The sequence below is a fragment of the Alosa pseudoharengus genome, unplaced genomic scaffold, assembly GCF_046254945.1.
Source record: "Alosa pseudoharengus isolate Yale_2024_CS ecotype anadromous, Long Island Sound unplaced genomic scaffold, YU_APseudo_1.1 YU_APseudo_1.1_scf_17, whole genome shotgun sequence".
Taxonomy (NCBI): domain Eukaryota; kingdom Metazoa; phylum Chordata; class Actinopteri; order Clupeiformes; family Clupeidae; genus Alosa; species Alosa pseudoharengus.
The window spans coordinates 27,643,982-27,666,963 of NW_027468640.1; the positions used below are offsets into that span (position 1 = coordinate 27,643,982).

At 45.9% G+C, this 22,982-nt stretch overlaps 1 protein-coding gene across 1 annotated transcript in view; it reads right to left on the reverse strand.

The window, feature by feature from the left end:
* Window positions 1–22,982, reverse strand: part of adam19a (ADAM metallopeptidase domain 19a) — a 110,176-nt gene that overhangs the window by 42,017 nt on the left and 45,177 nt on the right. Inside the window, exon 3 of the mRNA XM_076289185.1 lies at window positions 16,423–16,499. Coding sequence (XP_076145300.1) covers window positions 16,423–16,499 — 77 coding nt within the window. The remainder of the gene's footprint in view (window positions 1–16,422; window positions 16,500–22,982) is intronic.

Here is a 22,982-nt window from a genome sequence, read left to right on the forward strand (position 1 = left end):
GTGGTGTGGGGGGGGGGGGGGGGGAGTAGGAGATGGAAAAAACAGACCATCCTACATCTAACGGGTCTTTGATCTCCGAGACGTTGTGACGATGTGTCTCTCTGCAGCTGGAATCAGTGGGCGACACACTCCCCAACCAAAATGGGAGAGATGGGAGTGTTAAGATCAGCTCTACTGCCAAATCTCACTATATCTCAGCGCTAGCCCCGGTTGGAGAACACGGATGTGATTAAGGTCATATTGCAAATCCGCATAATGCCACATATCTTTTTTGATTGAAAAACAAACAACGTGACACATGGTACACAACTCAAGATCAACCAGGTGCACGTAGCTTTAGAAGTGGATTGCACGGTCTCCTTTAGTCACGGAGTGTTTGTTTGTAACACGCTCGTGTTCCAGAAGGTTCATCTGCTCCGCATTGACTGGCTCTGTGCAGATGCTATGAGTCAGAGCTTGACTGATGAACCTGCAGCCTCGCAGAGAGGAGTTGGAGGAAGACGAAAACACAAGCAGAGAGCTCGAGCTGGCAGAGACACACACTTTTATGTGTCCATAAAATGGCAGGGTGGCTGAAAGCTCACTCCCACCCCCCCCCCCCCCCCACCCCCCCACACACACACACAGGGAAAAGATTGCATTACTGGCACTGTGAACGTGACCTTTTTCAGGTAGTGACTGCCTCTGGTATCTGTCAGTATAGTGCTCTGCCGGTGGGTGAGAGGCTAGGCTCACGTCGGAGCTGAGGCGAGGCCAGCAGACCGGAAGAATTGAAGCCCTGCGACATTTCAAACAGCAGCCAATAAAATAGTGGTGTGAGTTTGTTGGTGTTTTTTTTTTTTAATGGGAATAAAAACCCTACATAGAAACAAACTGAAGATCTTTTTTTTTCCCCACGGCGGATGTTGACTGTGATTCACAGGACTGTTTGAGATTAGGAGTTGTTTATATAGTACTGAATCAGAACAAGGTGCCAACATACCAGGAGTGAGACAGCTGTTTGATGGAAATATGCTTTTAAGTGCTTAGGTAAGGGAAGGGGAAAAGAGAGAGAGAGAGAGAGAGAGAGAGAGAGAGAGAGAGAGAGGAACACAAATGCAATCGAGTCTTAATTCCAGTTGGAGGAGAGTCAGACTGAGCAGCTGCCTTGTCGGGGGTTCTCGGAAAATGCCGACATATGTTTCAGAATCAACAAATAAGCAGAGGTCCCGGCAAGATGAAAGCTGCGCCATATCTGCGGCCCATTGGAACACACTCTCCAACATCAACCTCGTTTGAAAATTTTGTTTCGTTTGTTAAAAGATGCAGGGTGCTCCACCACGACCCAATCCCCCCCCCCCCCCCCCCCCCCCCAAACGTCTCCAAGGCATGAGAGAACACTCGAAACAGCCAGACGGAGAGAGGGCTCGGTTACAAAGGGGGGCTAATTAACTCCGCAAATGACGCTGGCTCCAAACGAGGCACTCACGAGACCCTGGCGCGGCTCCGTAACAGGGCCATCTGTAAACGCCGGGCCGTTTTCGCGCAGCTCATTTATGGCTAAGTGCCTAGAGGGAGGAAGGAAAAAGCAACGGAGGGTTTGGTGCTGGAGAGAAAGAGAAAGAGAGAGAGAGAGAGAGAAAGAAAGAGAGAGGAAAGAGAAGGAGATCTTTATACTCCTGCAACTGAAGATCAAAGGGAGTGTATTGTGACACAGAACTGGGCGTAATAATAGAGAGAGAGAGAGAGAGATAGAGAGAGACATGCATTTGGTTGTTTTCTTTGTCCATAGCCCTGTTGCTTTCTCTCAGCGCTTGCTTGCTGCCCTTCGTTTGAAGTATTACTCATCAGAACCAAGAACTTTACTACCAGGGTCAACTAATGTCAGTGCATTAAACTAGATAATAACAACTCCATCGATATACATTGTATAGAAGAAAAAGAAAAAGTGATCACTCAGTACAAAAGCACAGAACAGAGCAAAAAATAAAAACATGGACAGCAGTAATAGCTTCTTCTCTTGGCTGTACTCAGTATTTTTCCGTGCCCCTGTCTTCCACAAAGAGCTGTATTGCTTCTCAGTTGTTCAAGTAGCGTGGTTGAAAAAAGCATGCTCTTGTTTGTGTGGCCGGATGAGTGCATTCGTTTGGCTGCGGCTGAATAGGCTCTGTTTGTGGGACCGGCACACCCCAAACCCCAAACCAACAGGTGCTCACCCACACCCCGACAACAGCAGGCGCTAATGACTCAGCGGTTCACACAGACCCCGTTTCATTATTAGTCTGATATTAAAAGCTACCCTTTAGCCCTCTCGGTCACAAGCAACTTGCAAGTTCAAAAATACTACAACACTATCAGTCTACCAGTCCGCCATCAGTAATACCACTGTATTGTACCAAGAGAATTTCTGAGCCATTCTTGAGAAGCTTCCGGACGGTACAACGTAGACAATATTCACTTCTGCCGTGTTGCTCTGAAAACCATGTAGTGTTCATCCTTTTACTACATTCAGAATGCTTGCTTAGGTATATCAAACGTTTTTTTGGAAATGTCCTCTTTGTATATAGTAAAACAGACATTGTGTAACAGAAAAAAACCACAGAGCACTGTTCTCAGAATCGAGATGGCACACAGAGGAAAAGGTGGGGCCTGCAGACATCTGACTGAGGTTTAACCTCGACTTCAGCTTTCACTGCTGGAACCATTTTGCAACGGTTTTCTCGTGAAGAGACCCAACCCAGAGAAAAACACAAGGAAGAATCACACACACATAAGTAGCTTGCTTAATATCGACACTCGTGCATAGTAAGTGTCTACCTTAGGCTACTACAGAGGAACATGACGCATATCTAATAACCTCTATTCAACAGGCACCTTTTCAAAAGAATTCTTTATGAAGTACATACACACATGCACACACACACACACACACACACACACACAGATCGAGACAGGCGCATACACACACATAGAGACCGGCGCACACACACACACAAACACATAGAAACAGGCACACACACACAGACACACAGCATGCTCTTTCAATGAAGTTACATACTCCACTACAGATATATTCCTCCCTCTACTGTGTGTGTTTTGATTTTTGCTGCTGAGAGCGCCCCCCCCCCCACCCCCCCATCTACCCCCCATCTAGCTCTCCTCCATGCCTCCTCCTTTTTGTCCTTAAAATGAGAAATGAGAAATGAGAGAGGTGGCGGTAAAGTGAAGCACTCCACTACTCGTCATATTTGACAGACACCGCAAAAAAAATCACGGCTTCAGAAATCCACGGGGTTCTGCCGGATGTGCCATACTGTTTGAAACTAATAATATCATCAACAACTGTGACGAGATTTTCCCTTTGTGTTTTCTTTCTTTTTTTCCCTCTTTTCTTTCTTATTTTTCTTGTACTCTTTTTTGCTAAGTAACTGGAGGAGTGTGTGATGGATTCATCACACAGAACAGGAGAAAATAAACTGCAGAGGTGGTGGCAACACACTCACACACACACAAATGAATCACAAGAAAAACAAAACAGGGATACATACACATACTACCACACATCAAGAAAAACACACACACACACACACACACACACACACACACACACACACACACACACACACACACACACACACACACACACACACATACACACACACACAAACTTATATCCTGTCATCTGAATCACAGCACGGAGCCCTTGTGCTGGTTTGTTCTTACTCGTCTTGTCAGAGCGCTGCACTCCTCTCCAGGCTGCACACAGCACAGGCGGGCCAGCTGTTTTCTGTCTGCTTCTCTGCTGAGGAAACACAGCCAAGGCAGGAGAGAGAGAGAGAGAGTGTGTGTGTGTGTGTGTGTGTGTGTGTGTGTGTGTGTGTGTGTTTGTGTGTGAAGGGGGGGGGGGGGCAGAGATGACAGGAAGAACAAATGCAGAGTGAGAGAGGATAAAACATGCGAGGAGGAAGAAAGACAAGCAGAGGGAGAGAGAGAGAGTGTAAGAGAGAGAGAGGAAGGAGAGGGGGAGAGAGGAGACACACAAAAGGAAGTGAGGAAGGGTGAAAAAGAGAGGGAGAGCGAGAGACTGACCCAGTGACCCAGTGCGAGCTGGCGTGCATGATCGTTGCCATCTGTGGGCATTTACCCTCCTCAGCCTTGACGGCCTCTGCTGGGCTCAACTCTTTACTCTGCGACAATCCACCCCCCCCCCCCCCCACACACACACCTCCACCAATCCATCTCCTCCTCTCTTCCTCCCTTTCCACCTGTTTACCTCTTTTCATCCACCACCACCACCACCATTCGCACACCAATTTCCCCTCCTCCGAGTCTGAGATGAGCTAAGAAAATGAGCTATAGCGCTCTTATTGCACGGAAACAAGCGCCATAGTTACGGCTGTTATTTAAAACCGTAAGACCGGTGCTCCTGCGCTGGCCATTAAAAAAAAAAAAGGCAGCCAATCAAAGCGCAGTGGGGAAAAAACACCTCCAGGCAAACACTCCAGACGGCACTTTAATACAGTGGGCACAGAGGTGCCTTGTAGCCTTTTTCAATTTAGGGTTATGTTTTTTGTTTTGCCTTTTTTGCTATGTCTTGCCTTTCAATCATAAATTAAGGGAAATTCTTCGATTTGGTTGTCAAGAACTGCTTGAGTCCCCCACTACTACCACCACCACCACCACCATCACCACCCCCACCATCCCCCCACACTACGGGGAAAGCTGTCAAAATGCACTCAGGGAGGAACGAGTGTGCTGTGATTGCAAGAGACTCGCTGCCAGCGGTGTGTCAGGTAGCTGTCGAATGCCACTCCAGCAGCTGGGCGCTTCTTCCAATCATTTCACAGAGAGCCGCGGCCCACTTTGAGCATTTAAAAGGAAAAACAACAACAAAAAAAAAAGCTGCACTGCACACTCGCTGCCCTAGTTTCACAACATTATTTTTCAAAAATGTCAGGCCACACCAACATTCAAACAGTGTCATAAGTTCTATGGGGGAAAAAAATTAGTCTGATTCTGATGCTGCCTTTGCAGCCATGTTAATCTTATCTTCTCGGTTATTCATTCTGATTGCATCAGTGTGACTTGTGTTCTGAAATCGTCAAGCGAATCAAAAGCAACATCAGCTGTGAATCTACACAGAGAGCACAAAATCACTTTTTATGGTCGGTGGATCTTTGAGAGGCTGAGAACGCTATGCCTTCAGTCTGGACAACGTTGCGTAAGAGCTCCTTCAGGTTCAGTCATGGCCATGGGCAAATGTGGACTGCAGGGAAGTATGACAGGTCACCATTCACAACCACCGGAGACAGAGATGCCTCAGTTATCCACACGCAGCCAGCACACATCTCCATTTGGAACACTTCTGTTTTTGTGCACTGTCTAGTAACCGAGGACAAGGAGACTGTTAACCAGGTAAACATAAACATGTTCCAAGAATCTTGAATACACAGTAAACAGATTGGAGGGCATTAAAAGTGCTGTAAGCAATGTTGGGTAACGTCACTTCTGTTGTACAAACAAAACAGAGAGCTAGCACGCCCCTCGTTCCCTCCCCTTCCCTCCCGTGCAACTGAAACTCTCCAGAACGAGCATCTCGTCAGTGAATGGCTGGAAAAGTTTGTTATGTGTCATGGTCCAGGCTGCTCTTGTTGCCATTTTTGGAGCCTGGGCTGTCTACAGAGACCGAGTTTTTTTCCCAGTGTATTCAGTGGACAGGCAGATAGCGGATTGTGAGAAAATGTTTGCTGTATCTGAAAGCACGTAATATCGCTTAGAGTACCTTTAATATCATCCGACAGAAAAGAACACATTTAAAAGAAAAACGGTCAGGGTCTTTTATCGAAATGTGTTTGAAAAATGTTTATTTTTGGGAGCGAGAGAGAGAGAGAAAAAAGAAATTAAGGCTTTTTATCCTCATGTACGCATTTTTATGCTTCAGCCGACATTAAAAAGCTTTTTAAAGACAAATCCCTCCAGAGAATCGATTGCAATTTGATTGTTTTTCGACCCGTTTGAACTGCCCTTCCCTTACAGCTCCACTACTGTATGCTGTTGAATGATTATTTCAGCCTGCCATAAGGGCATTAAACACGTGCTGTATGGACAGACAATCTCCCATCTCCCTGCAGTCAGATAGTCACGTTTGTCCAGAACAAATTAAATCCATGAGGCTTCGCTGGCTTCTGTAAACAGCTTGTTATCAGCAAAGGGTTACCAGGGTTGTGCTGACGGGTGGTACCTCGCTCGCCGTGGTCTTAACAGGCAATCAGAGGGGCAGCTCACCCTTTAAACGACCCGAGGACCCGGGCACCCACGCCGGCTGCACCAGTCAGCCGTGCTGTATAATCAGGAGCGAGGCCTCCGCGTGCTCTGGTGGGCTAACAGTGTAGCGCTAATTGGCTGGATCCGTGCGTTTATGGTCCGTCACAGTCTATTGGGCCACTGAAAGCGCAGTGTGGGTGGGGGGATGTGTGTGCATAATACTAAGAGGAATGTGGACAGAAGAACAAAGGGTGCCATTTTTTCCTGAACGATGTCTTTCTCAGGTCATGTGTTATTCTTAGGTTAAATGGTACAAGTGCTGTAAGGACATGTTACAAATATAACGTTTAGTCCTTGCGGAGAAACGTTTTTATGCTGTAATTATGACCACACTAATTAGCTATGTGTGCTCCCCAGAGATCCCTAGAGTGAAGCATCTGACCTTCATGTGATCATTGTCATTGTCTACGTGGCCTACTAAAAGCTTTAATAAAAACAGAACCGTGAGGCTAATATTACTACTGAGGGTCTTTAATTATGAGAAGGCATGCTGTCAACAACCCCGCCTGGTAAACACCATCACGGCAGCCGTCTGTAATTCATGATAAATGACTTCATGGTCATTTAGTTATTGTCTCCGTGGCTTATCTCATTATGTTATTGGTAAGATTGAGGGGCTTGCTGACTGCAGCAGCTGCAGGTTTCATGAATGACTGACTCACGGCAGGGTTAGGGCCTGCACAATAAGCCTCACCGACAGAGCGCGCTGAGGGAAGAACAGAAGAACAATGCGCGCGCGCGTGTGTGTGTGTGTGTGTGTTTGTGTGTGTGTGTGTGTGTGTTTGTGTGTGTGAGAGAGAGCAAGTGCGGGTATAAGTGAGTATATGAATAGTTATTCACTGACAATCATCTCAAGGCTGTCCACCGCTTGAATACATGGGACGTGGAAGCGGAAGAGAAAAGAAATGTGGGACAGGAAATTCCCCTTCCTGCAGGGGAGATTTGTTTGGACAAGCAGGTGGCGTGCCGTGCTGGGGGACCACGACACTGTGGTGAGTGTGTAAGGGGATGTTGTTTGGAGGGAGGTGGAGGGAGGATGGGGAGGTTCTAGGGTAGTGGTGTCTTGAGCCAGGCAGGGAGCAACAAAGTCTCAAGGTCGTCCAGCTGTCTACCCTAACCCCCCCCCCACCACCTCCACCCCCTGCCGACTCCGCTTCCTCCGCACGCGCCCAGCAGAAAGGCTGCGCCGAGAATCCAATCCGGAGACTGCCACTCAAGCTGCAGCACCTGTTTCCTGCTCCTGGCCTCGCTACCCCCCCCCCTCGTCTTTCTCTCTCCATCTCTCTGTCTGTCTGTCTGTCTGTGCCTCACTCCTTCTCTGCCTTCATCTATATCTCTGCCTTCCTGACTCTGTCTCTTTCGGTTTCTCTCTCCGCCTCTCATTTTCTCTGCCTCTCTGTCATTCTTTCATGTCTCCATCGGCCCCATAGTACAGTACAGTATATCTGTGTCTTAAGGCTTTAATGAAAAGGTAAGTATTAAGGTAAGGTTATAAAGGTAAGGAGTTATTAAAGCTGAAGCCCCTAATTCCAAATGATGAGAAGGGCACGACTTTTACTGTTGCCAAGCTGCTCTTAGCAACTAGATTTAAGCAAATGGCAACCAAATAGTGACTTCTGGTTGCTCCTCTTAGCAACCACTATTCAAATACAAAAAATGAATAGAAGCAGCAAAACTGAGAACTCAATGTAAGCTCCATATGTTTGCTAAAGACACTAGCCGATGTTTGCTCTGCAGAAATGTTCATTTGGGCGTGACGTTCCGTGTAGGCTATGTGGACATACGGTTCTATGTATTGTGTATGCTTGAATGTGGAACTGAAAAAGTTTGAAAAGTGCAGTGAGGTCAAACCAGAGCTGAACTTCCTCAAACATAACTCATTAGACATGGCAGATGGGAGAGTTACTAAATCTGCATGGTGGATAAGCAAGCACTTTGTCAAAGGTTGAGAAGAACTCCTGCCAAAACCCCCCCCAAACCCTCATTACTTTGGCAAAGCAAGGTGTCAGCATTGCGGAATGAACTCCAATGGAAAATATGCATTTCGTTTTCGGCAACCAAAAGCTGCTGTTGGACCTGATGCTAATTAAACATTTGCGGTGACAATCTTTTAATGGCAACAAATGACACTAATGATAACAGTAAAAAAAAAAATCTCACTGTCTACCACTTTACCTTTCTCCAGTAGTGATGTTCACTTTGATCTCTCCAGTAGTGATGTTCACTTTGGTCTCTCTAAATCATGTTTAGGGGGAAATGTTTTTATCCCCCTTTTCATTTCTTATTACTGTGTCCCTCCCACTTCCACCACTCTTTCAAGTCCCTCTGTCGTTCCCCCAAACGTGCAAAGTATGCTGGCTTGTAGGGTTTCTTTTTTTTTCAAAAAGGGGCCCAATTAACCTGAAAAGGGATCTGTGCGGACCATGTAAGGCACGTCAGTCTTCCTTAGCACCAACATCCTCCGAGGCTGAGGCAGATTACAAGATCAAAGCCCATTATTGATTTTAATCAAAATAAAAAGCAGGAGCCGCAGGCGCACACTGACACACACACACACACACACACACGGGTGTAGGCACACACTGACACACACACACACTGACACACACACACACAAACACCCCCCCCCCCCCCCACAAAAAAAAGCAATTCCCTGAGAAATCGATCCAGTCGATAATGAGGGCACTGGGATGCATGCTTAAAAGCCTCTGATTTAAAACTCATTCTCCCCAGATCCACTCCTGTGCAGAGGATTAGCCCTAATTACAACCTGCCGAAATCCACTGCCCAGAGACGAGTGTAGGACGGGGGCCGGCAGCTCACTTTGTGTGCTTTAGCGTGTGTGTGTGGGGGTGTGGGGTGTGCGTGTGTGTGTGTGTGTGTGTATGTGGGGGGGCGGCATTAAGTCCCCAAGAACACCACTGCGGAAACGTCAGTTTACCTGGAGCTCTGAGTTTGTCCCAAGAGGAAAAGAGAGACGGAGAGAGAGAGAGAAAGAGAGAGAGGGAGAGAGAATGAGGTGAAGGAAAAAAATGTAATCGATGCCTAGGCTCCCTCATTACCATAAACTGAGAGGTTTAGCCTAATCTAATGCACCGCAGGAATTTGAAATTAAAATTAAATGGAGCCACTAAACACTCTGTCACCATCAGTGCTAACGTGTTAGTGTTGTGTGTTTATGTCGGAGCACGTGGGAGGGGTGTTTGTATGCCTGACTGTGAATGATATAGCTGTGAGAGACTGATAAAAATGGAGTGAGCCACAGACGGGCAAAGCCGAGGGATAATTACAAATGGGCCTTAGAAACAAATGAATTAGCTGATATGGGTGGGTGCTTTTGATGATAGTAGTACATTCCGTATTTTACGATCACCCGTTCGAATTCAACACTGAGTTAATACATAAGGGGAGTCATTATAGAGTGTTCTTAATTGGTTCATACCTAAACATAAGCTGGTGCCTTCAACTAGACATACTGCATAGAGTTGTGTAATATGACTTGGGAGAATGAGCAAGAATTAAGTGAAATTAGGTATTTTCTATAGCTTGTGAATGTGGTGGCTGTACTCTGACAGGGTATGAAACAGTACTTTCATTAAGAGAGCAGCCACGGGCATGTGTAAATTTGATCGTTTTTGGCTGTTTTTGCGCTATTGCCAGCACCCTCTCTAACACAGAGAGCAACACACAGCTTGGCAGGAGGCACACAAACTTTCCATTCTGTACCATGGGGGGCTACAAACATACCAAGTTTCCCATGGATTAGTGAAGTTTAAGTAGGCTAGGAGGAAGAGGAATACAAAAAACACCCTTCAACAAACACTATCTGCTTTCAGCAGTGGTCATAATTAAAACAGTAGAAATCTCATCGCCGTGGCGCCCTTTTGTAATGACAACAGAATGGCCAGAGGCCCCTGGTTACCATCTCTATTTGTCATGCTCCAAACCAAAGATTCTAGAATCTTTGCTCCAAACTATGCACTTTCACCATGGGGCATTTTCCAAGTCCATAATTAAAATGTACAGCCAAATGTTCACTGAAATAATATATAAAGTGTGTGTGCAATTAAACAATGGCAAGCTGTGTCACGGTGGACTAGGCTTCAGATGGGCCGTCGAGGCGAAGTACTAAGAGGAACACAATCCTCTGTGTATTGTCTTTGTATTCTCTTTGTTTAAATCTTTAATGCTTTTGTACTGTCAGTTTGGATTTGGTGTGTACAGTTTCTTTTTACAACCCTACCCCCCCTGCTGAGGACGAGCACATGACAGATCTAGCTAATTTCCTCCATCATTCACGTCTACGTAAAAAATATCAACACATTTTCACATTTTACTTGTAGACCGAGCATTGGGAAAGTGTAATTCTTTATCTAATTATTCCAAGAAAAACATCTTATGAAAAGTCTATTAACCTCTGCTAAGACAACAAGACTGCATATATCATCCTGATGGCAGTTCTAGGTTATGTGGCGATGCAGGGATATTTGGCCAGAAATAGACGAATCTCCAGGACAGATTTATAGGAAGCCTTAAGTTAAGTCTTGAGGTAGAGAGTGCTCGGACTTCTGGCTCTATTTAAAGATCCTTAAGTCAAAGTCATTAACCGCTTTTCTCTTCCTCCTTCTCTTTCCCTGTCTCCTCATCCACCTTTTCACTCCCTGCATCTCTTTCCCCGTCTCTTCATCCACCTTTTTTTTTCCTCCTTCTCTTTCTCTGTCTCTTCATCCACCTTTTCCCTCCCTCCTTCTCTTTCCCCGTCCCTTCATCCACCTTTTTATCCCTTTTTCTTCTTACCTCACCTCTCCATTTCATTCCTGTCCGACAGTCTATTCAGGTGGCCTGGGAAAAAAGACTTCCTTAAGAGTGAGAGTGAGAGTGAGTGAGAGTGTGTGTGTGTGTGTGTGTGTGTGTGTGTGTGTGTGTGTGTGTGTGTGTGTGTGTGTGTGCATGCGTGTGTGTATGTGTGTGTATTCTTAGGGTTCTGTGTGTGCTCTGTGAAAGCTCTTACGGTTCTGTGAGTTCTTATGGTTCTGTTTGTGTGCGTCTGTGTTAAGCGAGTCTGGCTGCGATCCGTCTGGGTTGGGTTCTTGGTTTCTCGGGAGGTCCTCCTGGTCTCCCTGACCTAGATTCCAAGGACCAGACTAAACGATCCATCAGCTCTGCAGCTAGCGCGGAGTTCAAATAAACAATACCATACATGGGTGACGTCATGTGGGGGGATGCTCTCATCAGGCAACTATCCCCTTTCCCGTCTTTCTCACCGTTTGTTCCTCTCCGATTTTCTTTCCTCTTTCTTTCTTGTCTCTCTTTTCAGTCTTTTCTTCACTGTATTCTCCCTCTCTCTGAAGAGCACCCTTCTGTGGGGTTGATTATCCATCTTCGTTCTCAGACTGTCCTGCTTACACTAGTTGCAGATCATATTCTGATGACTCTCTCTTGAGGCATCTGACTGCAGCACAATGATATTTTTTCTGGCAACCGTCAACAAATTCCCAGAGATGGGAAACATAACACTTTTGCAATTGGCAGTTCATCACATTACTTTCGGCCAAAGTGCATTTAAGCAATTGTCATTACATTGTTCTTATGCGGTGGTGCCAAATTCCAAAATCTCATGTTCCTCTAAGGAACAACAGACAATGCTGTGCTTGGCCAAATCCGAATCACACTGCTTCTGCCGTGCTGGGTCTGAGTCAGTTTATTCTGTTCAGTGGGTAAATATTCCACCCACACACACACACACACTGCGGACCAGCAGCCCACCTATGCAGTCATTTTCATAATAGGGCAATCACAGCATGCTCACCCAATAACCATGCATTGGTTTTTCAGTCAATGCAATCTAATTACGCAAGCAAACATCCCATATCCATGGGCTTTTCGAATAACCATCATGCCAAATGCTTATTATCCATCAGCCCAACATTCAAGAACGACATGTTTGTGGGAGGAGATGGCTGCAGCTGATGACTTACAGTTATAGTGGACATATGATTGGTGACTAAATCGTATATATTTTTATTCTAACATCCCTATGTTTGTCTCTATTTAACTGACACCTTAAATATGTTCTTTACTTTTCCCTAAGTAATTTGTACTTAGAACTTCTTTTCCTTGAAGTCCTTCGCATTTAGCTTGAAGTAGAAATGCACAGACGCAGATTTGCATAAATGATCCGAAACCCACACTTGAGGAGTACAGATATTTAATCAGAAAAAGACTTAAATCAAAGTAAAAGTAATCTATAAGCATACCACTTAAGTAAAAGTTTTAAAGTATCTATTATTTACATTAGCATGACAAGTAGCCCATTATAAAACATTATAAAACTACTGGAAGTAGAAGTACAAAGTACTAATAAAAGCTTTTGAGGCCAGGTGGAGTGACAACCCCCTCCCTTCACTATACTTTTAATGAAAAAGAAAGCAGTCAGAACTTTGGATAGGCTATTAAGTTCATGCAGCACCTTCAAACTGGGTGCCTACACTTCATACACAATGTCTTCAAAGCCTGAACAAAGGTATGGCTGCCATTCATTTTTCACTGCTGCTTCCTTAGGCCTATAATGAAGTTTATTCAACATGTTTAGAAAGGCAGTTACATCACACTCTATAAACACGCTTTGAAACCCTAAACAAATTATGCTATTAATGAAAAGCAAGCAGCTAGAATTTCAATTTAATTCAGCTCCTTACAACAGCCTACATAGGACTTGGTGTGCATTGTATTAGTTATATTTGCTAGGCCTTAACTCTGTCACTATGTCTTTATTCATTGCTGTGACCCATGGTGACATCAGGTCAGAAAATCTTGGGGTTGCAAATATCTAACATGCTAAATGGAAACTGTGGCTTTTGTTTTCATTTGCACATTATTTGATCCTACTCTCTACTTTATGGTGCTAATGAAAATATAGTGGAGTAAAAGTATACATTTAATTTGAAAATTGTAGTGAAGTAAAAGTGAAAGTAGGAAGAAACATAAAAACTCAAGTAAAGTACAGATACTCCCCATTCATACTTAGCGTACTGTACTTCCACTTACTGGTAGTTACTTTACCTCTCGGAAAATACGTTAAACTCAACCCATTGATGACAGCTAATAATGTTATGCTTTCTTTGGCAACTATTGTGACTAAAGCCTATTTGTCCAACAGCAATGAGGATGAAACTTGTGGTGTACTCCAAAAGTCATCAGCAGATCTATTGTCAGTAGATACAAAGAGTGGCAGAAGAAGTGAGAAGTTTCTGGAGGAAAAGGTTTCTGGCTATGGCACAAGGAGAAGGACAAGGACAACAATAACTCTGCTTCCAGCTTTCATTTAACAGCTCAAGCCAGCCAGCTCCTACAGTGGCCAATATGAAGAAGACGTTAGGAATTATTTCCTTTTGTCGGCGTAAACTAAAAGTTGGAAGTAGGCAGAAGAGGTTGCATAAGTGATGGAAGACCTCATATGTTACAGTAATTACTACCTCTCCCAGTTCATAAAAATTTTAAGACGAAAACGAGGGGGGCCTATCTTAAGGAGAGAATGGAGAGTGAATTGTATCATTGGCAAAGCCCTAGAAATCACTTTTCCGTCATAACTATCATCAAATATCTCTCGCAGACTCCGACGATACCGGGTGTTTTTCATAACACCGCTGTGCCATCCTTTGTCGAACTTTAATAAGGCGTTCGTGTTTTTTCCCTTTCCCTCGATTGATGGAGGTGATATAATGGCCGCATGGGTTTGACAAAATTACTGAGCGCCTCTATCATGTCTCCCCTCGTGGCTTGAGTCAGGCCTGATCTATTATATAGTGGTGAGTGCCAGGAGGAGGCGATTCAGGTATACGGCTGAAAGGGTGAAATCGGCCCAGTGCACAGTGGGAAGAGAGCTGCCATAATGTCACAATCAAACTTAATATGTTTTCAAAAATACCCGACATTAAGTACCCCACTTAATTTGCAAATATGGACACAGTTACCGTGCTTTACAAAAACAAATAACACCATTCAAACAAAAACAACGTGCTTTGATGTGCCTCCGTCAAAATAATGCGATGTATTTTTGCAAATAAAAATGCTACTTGCAGATAAATGAAGGACACATGCAAGAAAACACAGAATGAGGATAAATAAGCAATATGTTTATGCACAACTGGCTTTACTACTGCAATACATTTCTTTATTAAAGCAACACCAAAGGACTTTTCCTGTCGCATGCACGCTATTTGTTTATCCAGCACTGGCTTTAGAAATAACGAGGTCTACAGACAAGGTAGAGTAGGTTGCATGATTTTATGAAAGTATGATGTATTGCGACATCAGAAGCAAGTCAAATTTGTAGTTTCTTATGTCTCATTCCATCGAACTACAGATCCGCTACCCGATCTGGCAAACTTGCATAGTGCGGTTAAAGCCGATAGAGGGTCGCGAAGAGAATGCAGAAGTGCCATTCACCCTGTTACGAGTTGATGAACCACTGAAACGATTTTGGAAACAATATTTTAAGGTACAAAAAACTCTTTGGTGTTGCTTTAACAAGCACACAGCCACCACATCCTTTGTTTGCATCCTTTGACTTTGTTTGCATCCTTTGATGCCATGCTATTCGTTCAAACACAAGATCAACTTGATACTTCTCACTTCTCACCTACAACCCCCCCCCCCCCCATAACTCTCTGACCTCCTCATCCACCATACCCGCCGCCTCAGGTCCATTGATGCAAACACCCTCAAGACCCCCAGGATCAAGCTGTGTTTATATGAAATGTCAACTTATTCAAGACAAGACCCCTTCAGATCTCTTAACATTTGAACACATGTGAACATTTGAAGTTCACAGGCTAGCAGCTTGACTAGCTAGCAAGCAGCTTGATAGACACAACACTTGCCCGGTCAAACAGCCGTGAAGGTAAGAGGGCTACTTTGAATCTGAAATCTGATTCATGAAACATGCTTTGTTTTGTGCTGTTAACAAGACTAAACATGTTGGATGCATGAGATGCATTAAACAGACAACCACATGTTCCTTCAAAGAACAACATGCACTTTGAAGTCAGGATTGCCAGATGATCCTGATCAATAGTGTGGTGGTTCGCTGATTTCTGGCATCACAGAACACGCACATCTGCTAGCAATACGGCTATACTGTGCAAACTCTTCAGCCAGCGTTCCCTACTTGTATAAACACTTTATACCTCCCAGCAAACATTGATCCCCAGCGTAGCTTAACTGATAGCAACACGAGCAAGTGTCTGAGGTCTTAATTCACTATTGACGTAATGGACTCATTACAGCTGTCCAAGCTGTTCTCTCTGGTGTCTGTCTCAGTCTGTGGTGCCTCTTTGCGTTGCCTGTGTGTGTGTGTGTGTGTGTGTGTGTGTGTGTGTGTCCAAGCTTTTCTCTCTGGTGTCCGTCTCAGTCTGTGGTGCCTCTTTGTGTTGCCTGTGTGTGTGTGTGCCTCACTGGTATTTTCAAATAATTGCCATATCTGCCAAGAGAATTTTCTCGAAAACAGCGTGCAAAAACCGTGATTGCCGTTATTTGCCGTTAATGGTTCAAGCGCTGTATGTCTACAAATGCACCTTCATGTGGCCAGCTTGCAAACTTTCTTCTGAAAACTGATCCGTCTTCACAATTAACACACACAGATAATGTGATGATGAATAATGTAGAACTCATTTTTAAGCAGCATTTGATTGGAGACCCACAGAAACCAGTTGTCAGGGGTTACATTAGAAATATCTGATATAATTCTTGTACCAAGCTGAGAGGCCACAAATGACACCGATGTGATGTCTATGCTGAATTTTTTCATTAGTCTGCTGTTGTGTATGATCCATTTGGTAATTGCTATGCGCAGTGTATAGCAAACATGGATAATGCTACAGTGCTACAGCGGGAGAAATCACTGGAGGCCCATACTACTTCTAGTATGCTGGCTTAGGCCCTGGGGGACATTTTCTATAAATGTACAGCCATAAAAGGTAGAGTAAGATACATATGGGAACGTTGTGAGCTTTTGGCCCGAACTGTAAATTCTGCCCGTTGGCCTCATTTCCATGAAGCTGCCGATAGCAGAGGGAGGCGTGAGGCGAGCAGAACGGGAAAAGGAAGAGGAGGACTCACTGATTTCGCTCCACCTGTAGCACCAATTCCAGGTCCTGCGCCGACACCACAATCTCTCCTCTGTCTGGGAACTGGTCCTATAGAGAGAGAGAGAAAAGAGAGAGGGAAAGAGAGACAGAACAAAAGAGAGAGGGGAAGAGAGAAACAGAAAATGGTTAGAAAAGGCGACCACATCTTGAAAAAACAAACACACACACACACAAAACAAAATGCCACTACATTTTAAAAACATTGCTCTTGGCCAAATAAACGTCTCCAAATAGTTGCTTTTGGTGGTTAAAACGCTGCTGTGACCAATTCAATGCTGCCTATTTCCCTCCCACAAAAAGACAAACAGCAATATCCCTGCGGGACATGAAAACTCCTGCCTACATGCAATTCATACTCCCTTCAAAAAAATATGCTGTTCTCGCTGAAGAGTAAATGCACAGACACTTCATAATGGTGCCAGCCTGTTTAAAAAAGGCTCTTAAACACGCTGTGTTATTTCTGAAAGGGTCCACATTGGCGGCTGTGTCACATCGCTGGCGGCTGCTGGGGTGGTGTAGTGGGTGCAGTTGGACAGCGCAGCGCGGCATGTGGTAAGCTGCGAGGACTGATAGACGCGGCGCTGGGTACGGGAGTGAGTGGTTGAGAAGAGGGGGATAGAGAAAGGGATAGAGAGAGAGAGAGAGAGAGAGGAAGAGAGAGAGAGAGGGATACAGAGAGACATAGGGAGGGAGGGAGAGGGGGAAAGAGAGAGAGAGACAGAGAGAGAAAGAGAGAGGGGGGGGAGGGATAGAGTGTGGGAGGCCGACGACTTTATCTGAAGAGCCTCGCTCTGTTCCCGGCTCTCAAGAGTGGTGACAACGGCCCGTCAGTAGGTCGCCCGTCAGACAGCAGCTGTGTGGCATGGAGGGAGAAAGACATGAGAGAGATGGAGTAGGAGGGGGAGTGACGAGAGAGAGAGAGAGAGAGATGGAGAGAGGAAGGGAGAACGATAAGACTGAGAGAGCGAGGGGATGAGTGACAGAGAGGGAGGGAGGCAGTGACCGATAGAAAGAGAACGGAAAAAGACAGGGGGAGAGACAAAGAGATATAGATAGAAAAGAGTAAGAGATGATGTCTGTGTGTGTGTGTGTGTGTGTGTGTGTGTGTGTGTGTGTGTGTGTGTGTGTGTGTGTGTGCGCGCGCGCGCGCGCGTGTGTGGAAAAACAAAGAGTGAGTAAAGTGGGGAGGTGGTGGTATTCTGAGCATGGAGCCGCACTGATACCGCAGGTGATCACAGTCAAACAGAGAGATGCATTTTGTGCCAAAGACTCCCCAACCAAGTGGGAGGAGGGAGTGGAGTGGCGGAAAGATATTCATTTTTATATATATAAATAAAGAGTTTCTCAGCACACAAACAAACTGCTCCGGGAACAAATTATCTCGAGAAGCCTCACTTTGCCATCGACTCGGCTGGAAGAGCTTCGAACGGTTTCGCCGTGGGACTTAGCGAGATCTGAACCCTGTTTGCTCCTCAGAAGTGTTTTTCACCTGCTGTGGGGAGGTGAGGCAGAGCGAGCGAGCGGGGCTTGTTTCAGAAATCGCTCTGGCGACTGCGCCGCCCCGCACTCCAGCCCTCGCCTGTGTTCGCGGCTCCGGCGTCGTGCTGCGCTGGGAGTGTCAGATGCGGCCTCATGAACAGAGGGAACGTCATCAATTATTCATCGCTCCACAGGCTGGCCATTTAGTGTGAGTCAACCGCAGCGGCTGTCTGTGTGCTGGGTGACTACTTTGGGGAAAACATCTCCTCTGTTTTTTTGCGTTTGTCCGCACCACTCCTTCCCCTCATCAGAAAATAAAATTAAATAATAAAAAAAAAAAAAGCTGGATGACCCTTTTCTAAATTCGGCGCTGACGTGTTCTGACCACAATGTTCCTGTTTTTTATTAATTTTCTTTCCTCCACTTTTCCTTCAACACCAGCAGAGCCAAGGACATGGAATCCAAAATCCAGAATGGGGAGCCTGACATGAAGGCAGCAACCCTGACACGAATGCAAACTACTGTTACAAAAAAAACCCTCCTGTCAGACAATGTCCAATCAAGAAGTTGTCTGTCAACGTTCCTTGGGTGAATGTGGTATCTCTCTCTCTCTCTCTCTCTCTCTCTCTCTCTCAATGCATATATATATATATATATATATACAGAGAGAGAGAGAGAGCGAGAGAGAGAGAGCAAAAGAGAGAAAGAGAGAGAGAGAGGGAGAAACACTGAAACAATGGCGGGGTGCGTTTGACAGCTTGTCGTCACGAGCGCCACGCGGTTGTCTACGGGTGCACCCTTGTCTTCCTCCGTCACACGTGAGACAGGTAGATTACGGGCCTGTGGAGAGGAAGAGGTATATCTCCCCCTATCAGATACAGACGGCCTTTTCCGCTTCACTGGGCCAGCACTAACATGCTGCCTGGTGACAAGGTCTTTCCTATTACATGGATCAGAGCCTGGCTGTAACATGTAAGAGCATGAGAGAGAAAGAATAAGAGAGAGAGAGAGAGAGAGAGAGAGAGAGAGAGAGAGAGAGAGAAAGAGATGGAGAGAGAGACATGTGAACTATTTCCATCTAATACCCATTTGGGTTTTCATTCGTTTTTCACCTGTCCGGGGCCTTGACGGAACAAATCTATCTCTGTTGTATGTCGCCCAAGGCTAGAGGAGCAGCGACTCTCAGAGCCATGATTAATATACGATGTCAGTGACTCTCTGACCAGCCACATCTTCTTCTTCTTCTTCTTCTCTGCACTGCCCGTCCCCCAACCCACCGGCACCGAAGAAAAAAATGAAAGAAAATGACGAAATGCTCTTTCCTTGGCAGCTGGAAACGAATCGCCGTGGCAATCTCAATGCCACCGTATCCCGGAGGTGGGGTGATGACTCTCTCTCGGCACAGACGCCGGGTCCACTGATACGGTGGACCCCCGGCGCTCACGTGGAAGGGGCTTGCTGCGGGCCGGCGATTATGGCCAAGTGGCCCGACGAGAGATGGCGTGCCGTGTAGTGGGCTTTATCGTGTGACAGACTGGCCAGTCATTCAGCCGTGCATGGAACGGGATTGGGATTCCATATCTCAGCCTGGTCGAGGGGGAAGAGAGGGAGGGAGATAGAGAGATGGAGGAGAGAGTTGGACCAAGCTCGGAAATCGCAAAGTTCCAATCTTCCCCCTGACACTTTTCTCATCTTGGAGCTCTTGTGGGGGGATGGGGATGGAGGGGAGTAGTTTGGGGCAATATGGTAAAAATAAAACTAGGCCACAGAGTGTCTTTATAGGTTGGAGGAAGGGAGGGGTGGTGGTGGTGGTGGAGCGGAGCGGGTGTCTTCAGAGTCCTTTCCTCACTGAGGTGCTAAGTGCGCCGGGGAGGTGTGGAGGAGATAGCTTTTCTGAACATGCAATCGCTTACTGAGCGCCAAGACAGACAGAGAGAGAGAGAGAGAGAGAGAGAGAAAGAGAGAGAGAGAGAAAGAGAGAGAGAGGGGCACGCACTTTGACAAGGGAGAGGGGTGAGAAGAGGATGGAGCGGGGTTGGGTGGGGATGAGATAGATGGAGGTAAGAGGGGCAGAACTGTGTGTGTGTGTGTGTGCGTGCGTGTGTGTGTGTGTGTGTGTGTGTGTACGAATTTATGTGTTGGGAGGAAAGCAGTGTTTTTGTTGGCACATCCCGAATGGAAGCGATATGACAGTGAATATGTGTGTGTGTGCATGTGTGCATGTGTGTGCGCGTGCGTGTGACTGAGGGGGTGTGCACAGGCGTAGCTTTGCTAAATGACAGAGATGAGAGCCTGTAATTAATCTCCCTCTCTGCGTGTGTCTCAGAGTCTGAAATGAAATAACTATACAAATGATGGAGGAGGAGGAGGAGGAGGAGGAAGGGGAGGAAGAGGAGGAAGGGTACTGGGAAGAGGAGGAGCAGGGAGAGAGAGAGAGTTAGAGAGAGAGAGAAAGAGAGATACGGGGAAAGACAAGCAAGGAGGGGGTGGCGTAGAGTTCAGGCAGGGTGCAACGCTGGAACTCCGGATGAAGCAAAGCTGAGGAGACGAGCGCTCCCCTCCCCAGTGCCTGCGCGCGCACACACACGCACACACACACACACACACACACACACACACACACACACACACACACACACACACACACACACACACACACAAACTTTTACACTGGCATACACTCACGCACACAATAAATCTATTACATAAAGCTACAGTAAAAATAAAATTGCTAGCTCACGGTGTGCCGTGTCTATGTGAGTCAACTATCCCACTCCCGTACAAACTGACTTCAACTTAAAAGTTTTGCAGAGAAACAGGGCCAGAAAAAAAACCTCGCTCTGCTATGGTAAAAAGAGAGAGAGAGAGAGAGAGAGAGAGAGAGAGAGAGAGTGAAGGAATCACATCCAGTAAGAAACAGCCCTCTCTGTGCCGAACGTAACATGATTATACGTCTCTTTATTCACCGTGTCCAACAGCGAGTGTTCGTTTTTTTCTCTCGCAAAAGCCACAAAACAGCACCGAATAATGCAAATCCGGCTTCGTCCTCAAGCTGCGTTGTCAATAATCCTCCGTTTCTTCTCAAATTTTCACTCCTTTGCTACCCCTCACTTCACTTCAGGCACCTCAACTGTGCTTCACCTTCCGGCAACTTCTCTGATGCCGGTCATTCCCTCTCCAATGTCGGTGACTGACTGCTTGGCAGACTCAAAGAACGTCAGCTTAACTGGCCTGCCGCTGTCCTGCCAGCCCGATATTGACACTGTAGACGCCGTCGCCATCATCTCGCACGCAGTGATAAGGGAGTCAAACTGGGACATGGAATCTTCTAGAAGAACTTTTAATAAGTTTCGGCAAACTCCCAAAGCCTGGCGGAAAATATGGGCTTCTTACTGCAATGACCTTTTCTGCAACATCCTTCAGGATGAACGTCTCCAGTCTCCCATTCCGTTATATCAGAGGGGGGTATATATATATATATATATATATATATATATATATATATATATATATATATATATATATATATATATATATATATATATATCCCATAAACCCCAATGTTTGACTGACAGCTCAACCGTTCCACACAAACTACACTGTCTAAATAAATGCGACATCATGAAGGATTGTGGGAAGTCGTCTCTGTGTCTGTTTTTTTGTGTCTGCTGTGAGGACCTGGACATGAGGAGCATGCGTTTGTGTCTCTTCCAAAGGGCACGGCACGATGGGGTGTCCAAGATTCACTCACATCAATACTTTTTTTGGAGAAGAATGACCGTGGGAAGGCCGACGGGCCGCATGGGCTCTCCTTCATGGCCATGGTCGGTCATCTGACACACTCTCCAGCACACACACACACACACACACACACACACCCTGACCCTGTCCCCTCTGCCACAGAGAGAGAGAGAAAGAGGGGGAATGAGTTCCATCATGACCGAGGGAGGGAGGAAGCGAGGGAGAGCGAGAGCACGGCAGTCTGACATGATTCTGTCTGAATGATGAACACAGGGGTCGCTGCAGGTGGAGGAGAGGAAATAGAGTGAGAGAGAGAGGGAGAGAGAGAGAGAGAGAGAGAGAGAGAGAGAGAAAGAGAGAAGGAGAGAAGGGATCCCTGGTTCTAAACGAAAAACGTGGTTTTCATACTCCGGTTCCTTGCTGCGGCGCAGACACCCTCTTACCAAACGGGTGTGCGCTCTGCTGGATGCCGCACACATGCAGCGAGGGAACAAACACACAACCACTCACTGAAAAGTGTCACACACACACACACACACACACACACACACACACACACACGTACATATTAATTCACATGGCAGAGCGCGCACACACACACCACATGCTCAGAAATATACTGTGACGGATACAAAGATCTGTGCCACATGAATACAAACATACAGGCTCCTTCACACAATTTTATTGATGTTATGCCCGCCTACTCTGTTTTTGACACATACCACCTGCACAAAAACATGTCATCACGCACACACGCGCGCACGCACACAGAATTCACAGAACAATACAATGCACAAGCAGTATGTGGACACACACAAAACATATAGCATATACTGTATACACACAAAGAGGTACCATTCAAGGCAAACAATCCCATATGTCTCCACTACTATTTGCATTGTATACTTTAAAGCCATATACACTGATAGTGAACAAATCCAAACATGCACACATAGCTCCAGGTATGAAAGGTAGAGAGAACCAGAAGGTATTATGGTCAGAAAGACAAAGAGAGAAAGAGAGAGAAAGAGAGAGACGGGGGGATGGGGTTACTGTGAGTGAAAGGAAGGGATAGAGAGGTAGATGTAGAGTAAAACTGAAAGAAAGAGAGGAATGTGTGCAGGCCAGTATCAAGAAAAAAAAAAGAAAAAAGGTGCATAGGTTTGCATATATTTCTGATAACACATCAATGGCCACAAGGGAATGGGAGAGGGAGGGGCAGGCTGACCCAATTAAAGGCCCTCATCCAACTATGTGCTAAATACCACCCCATCCAGCTTTAACCGACCACTCATTCTTATGGAGCTCACA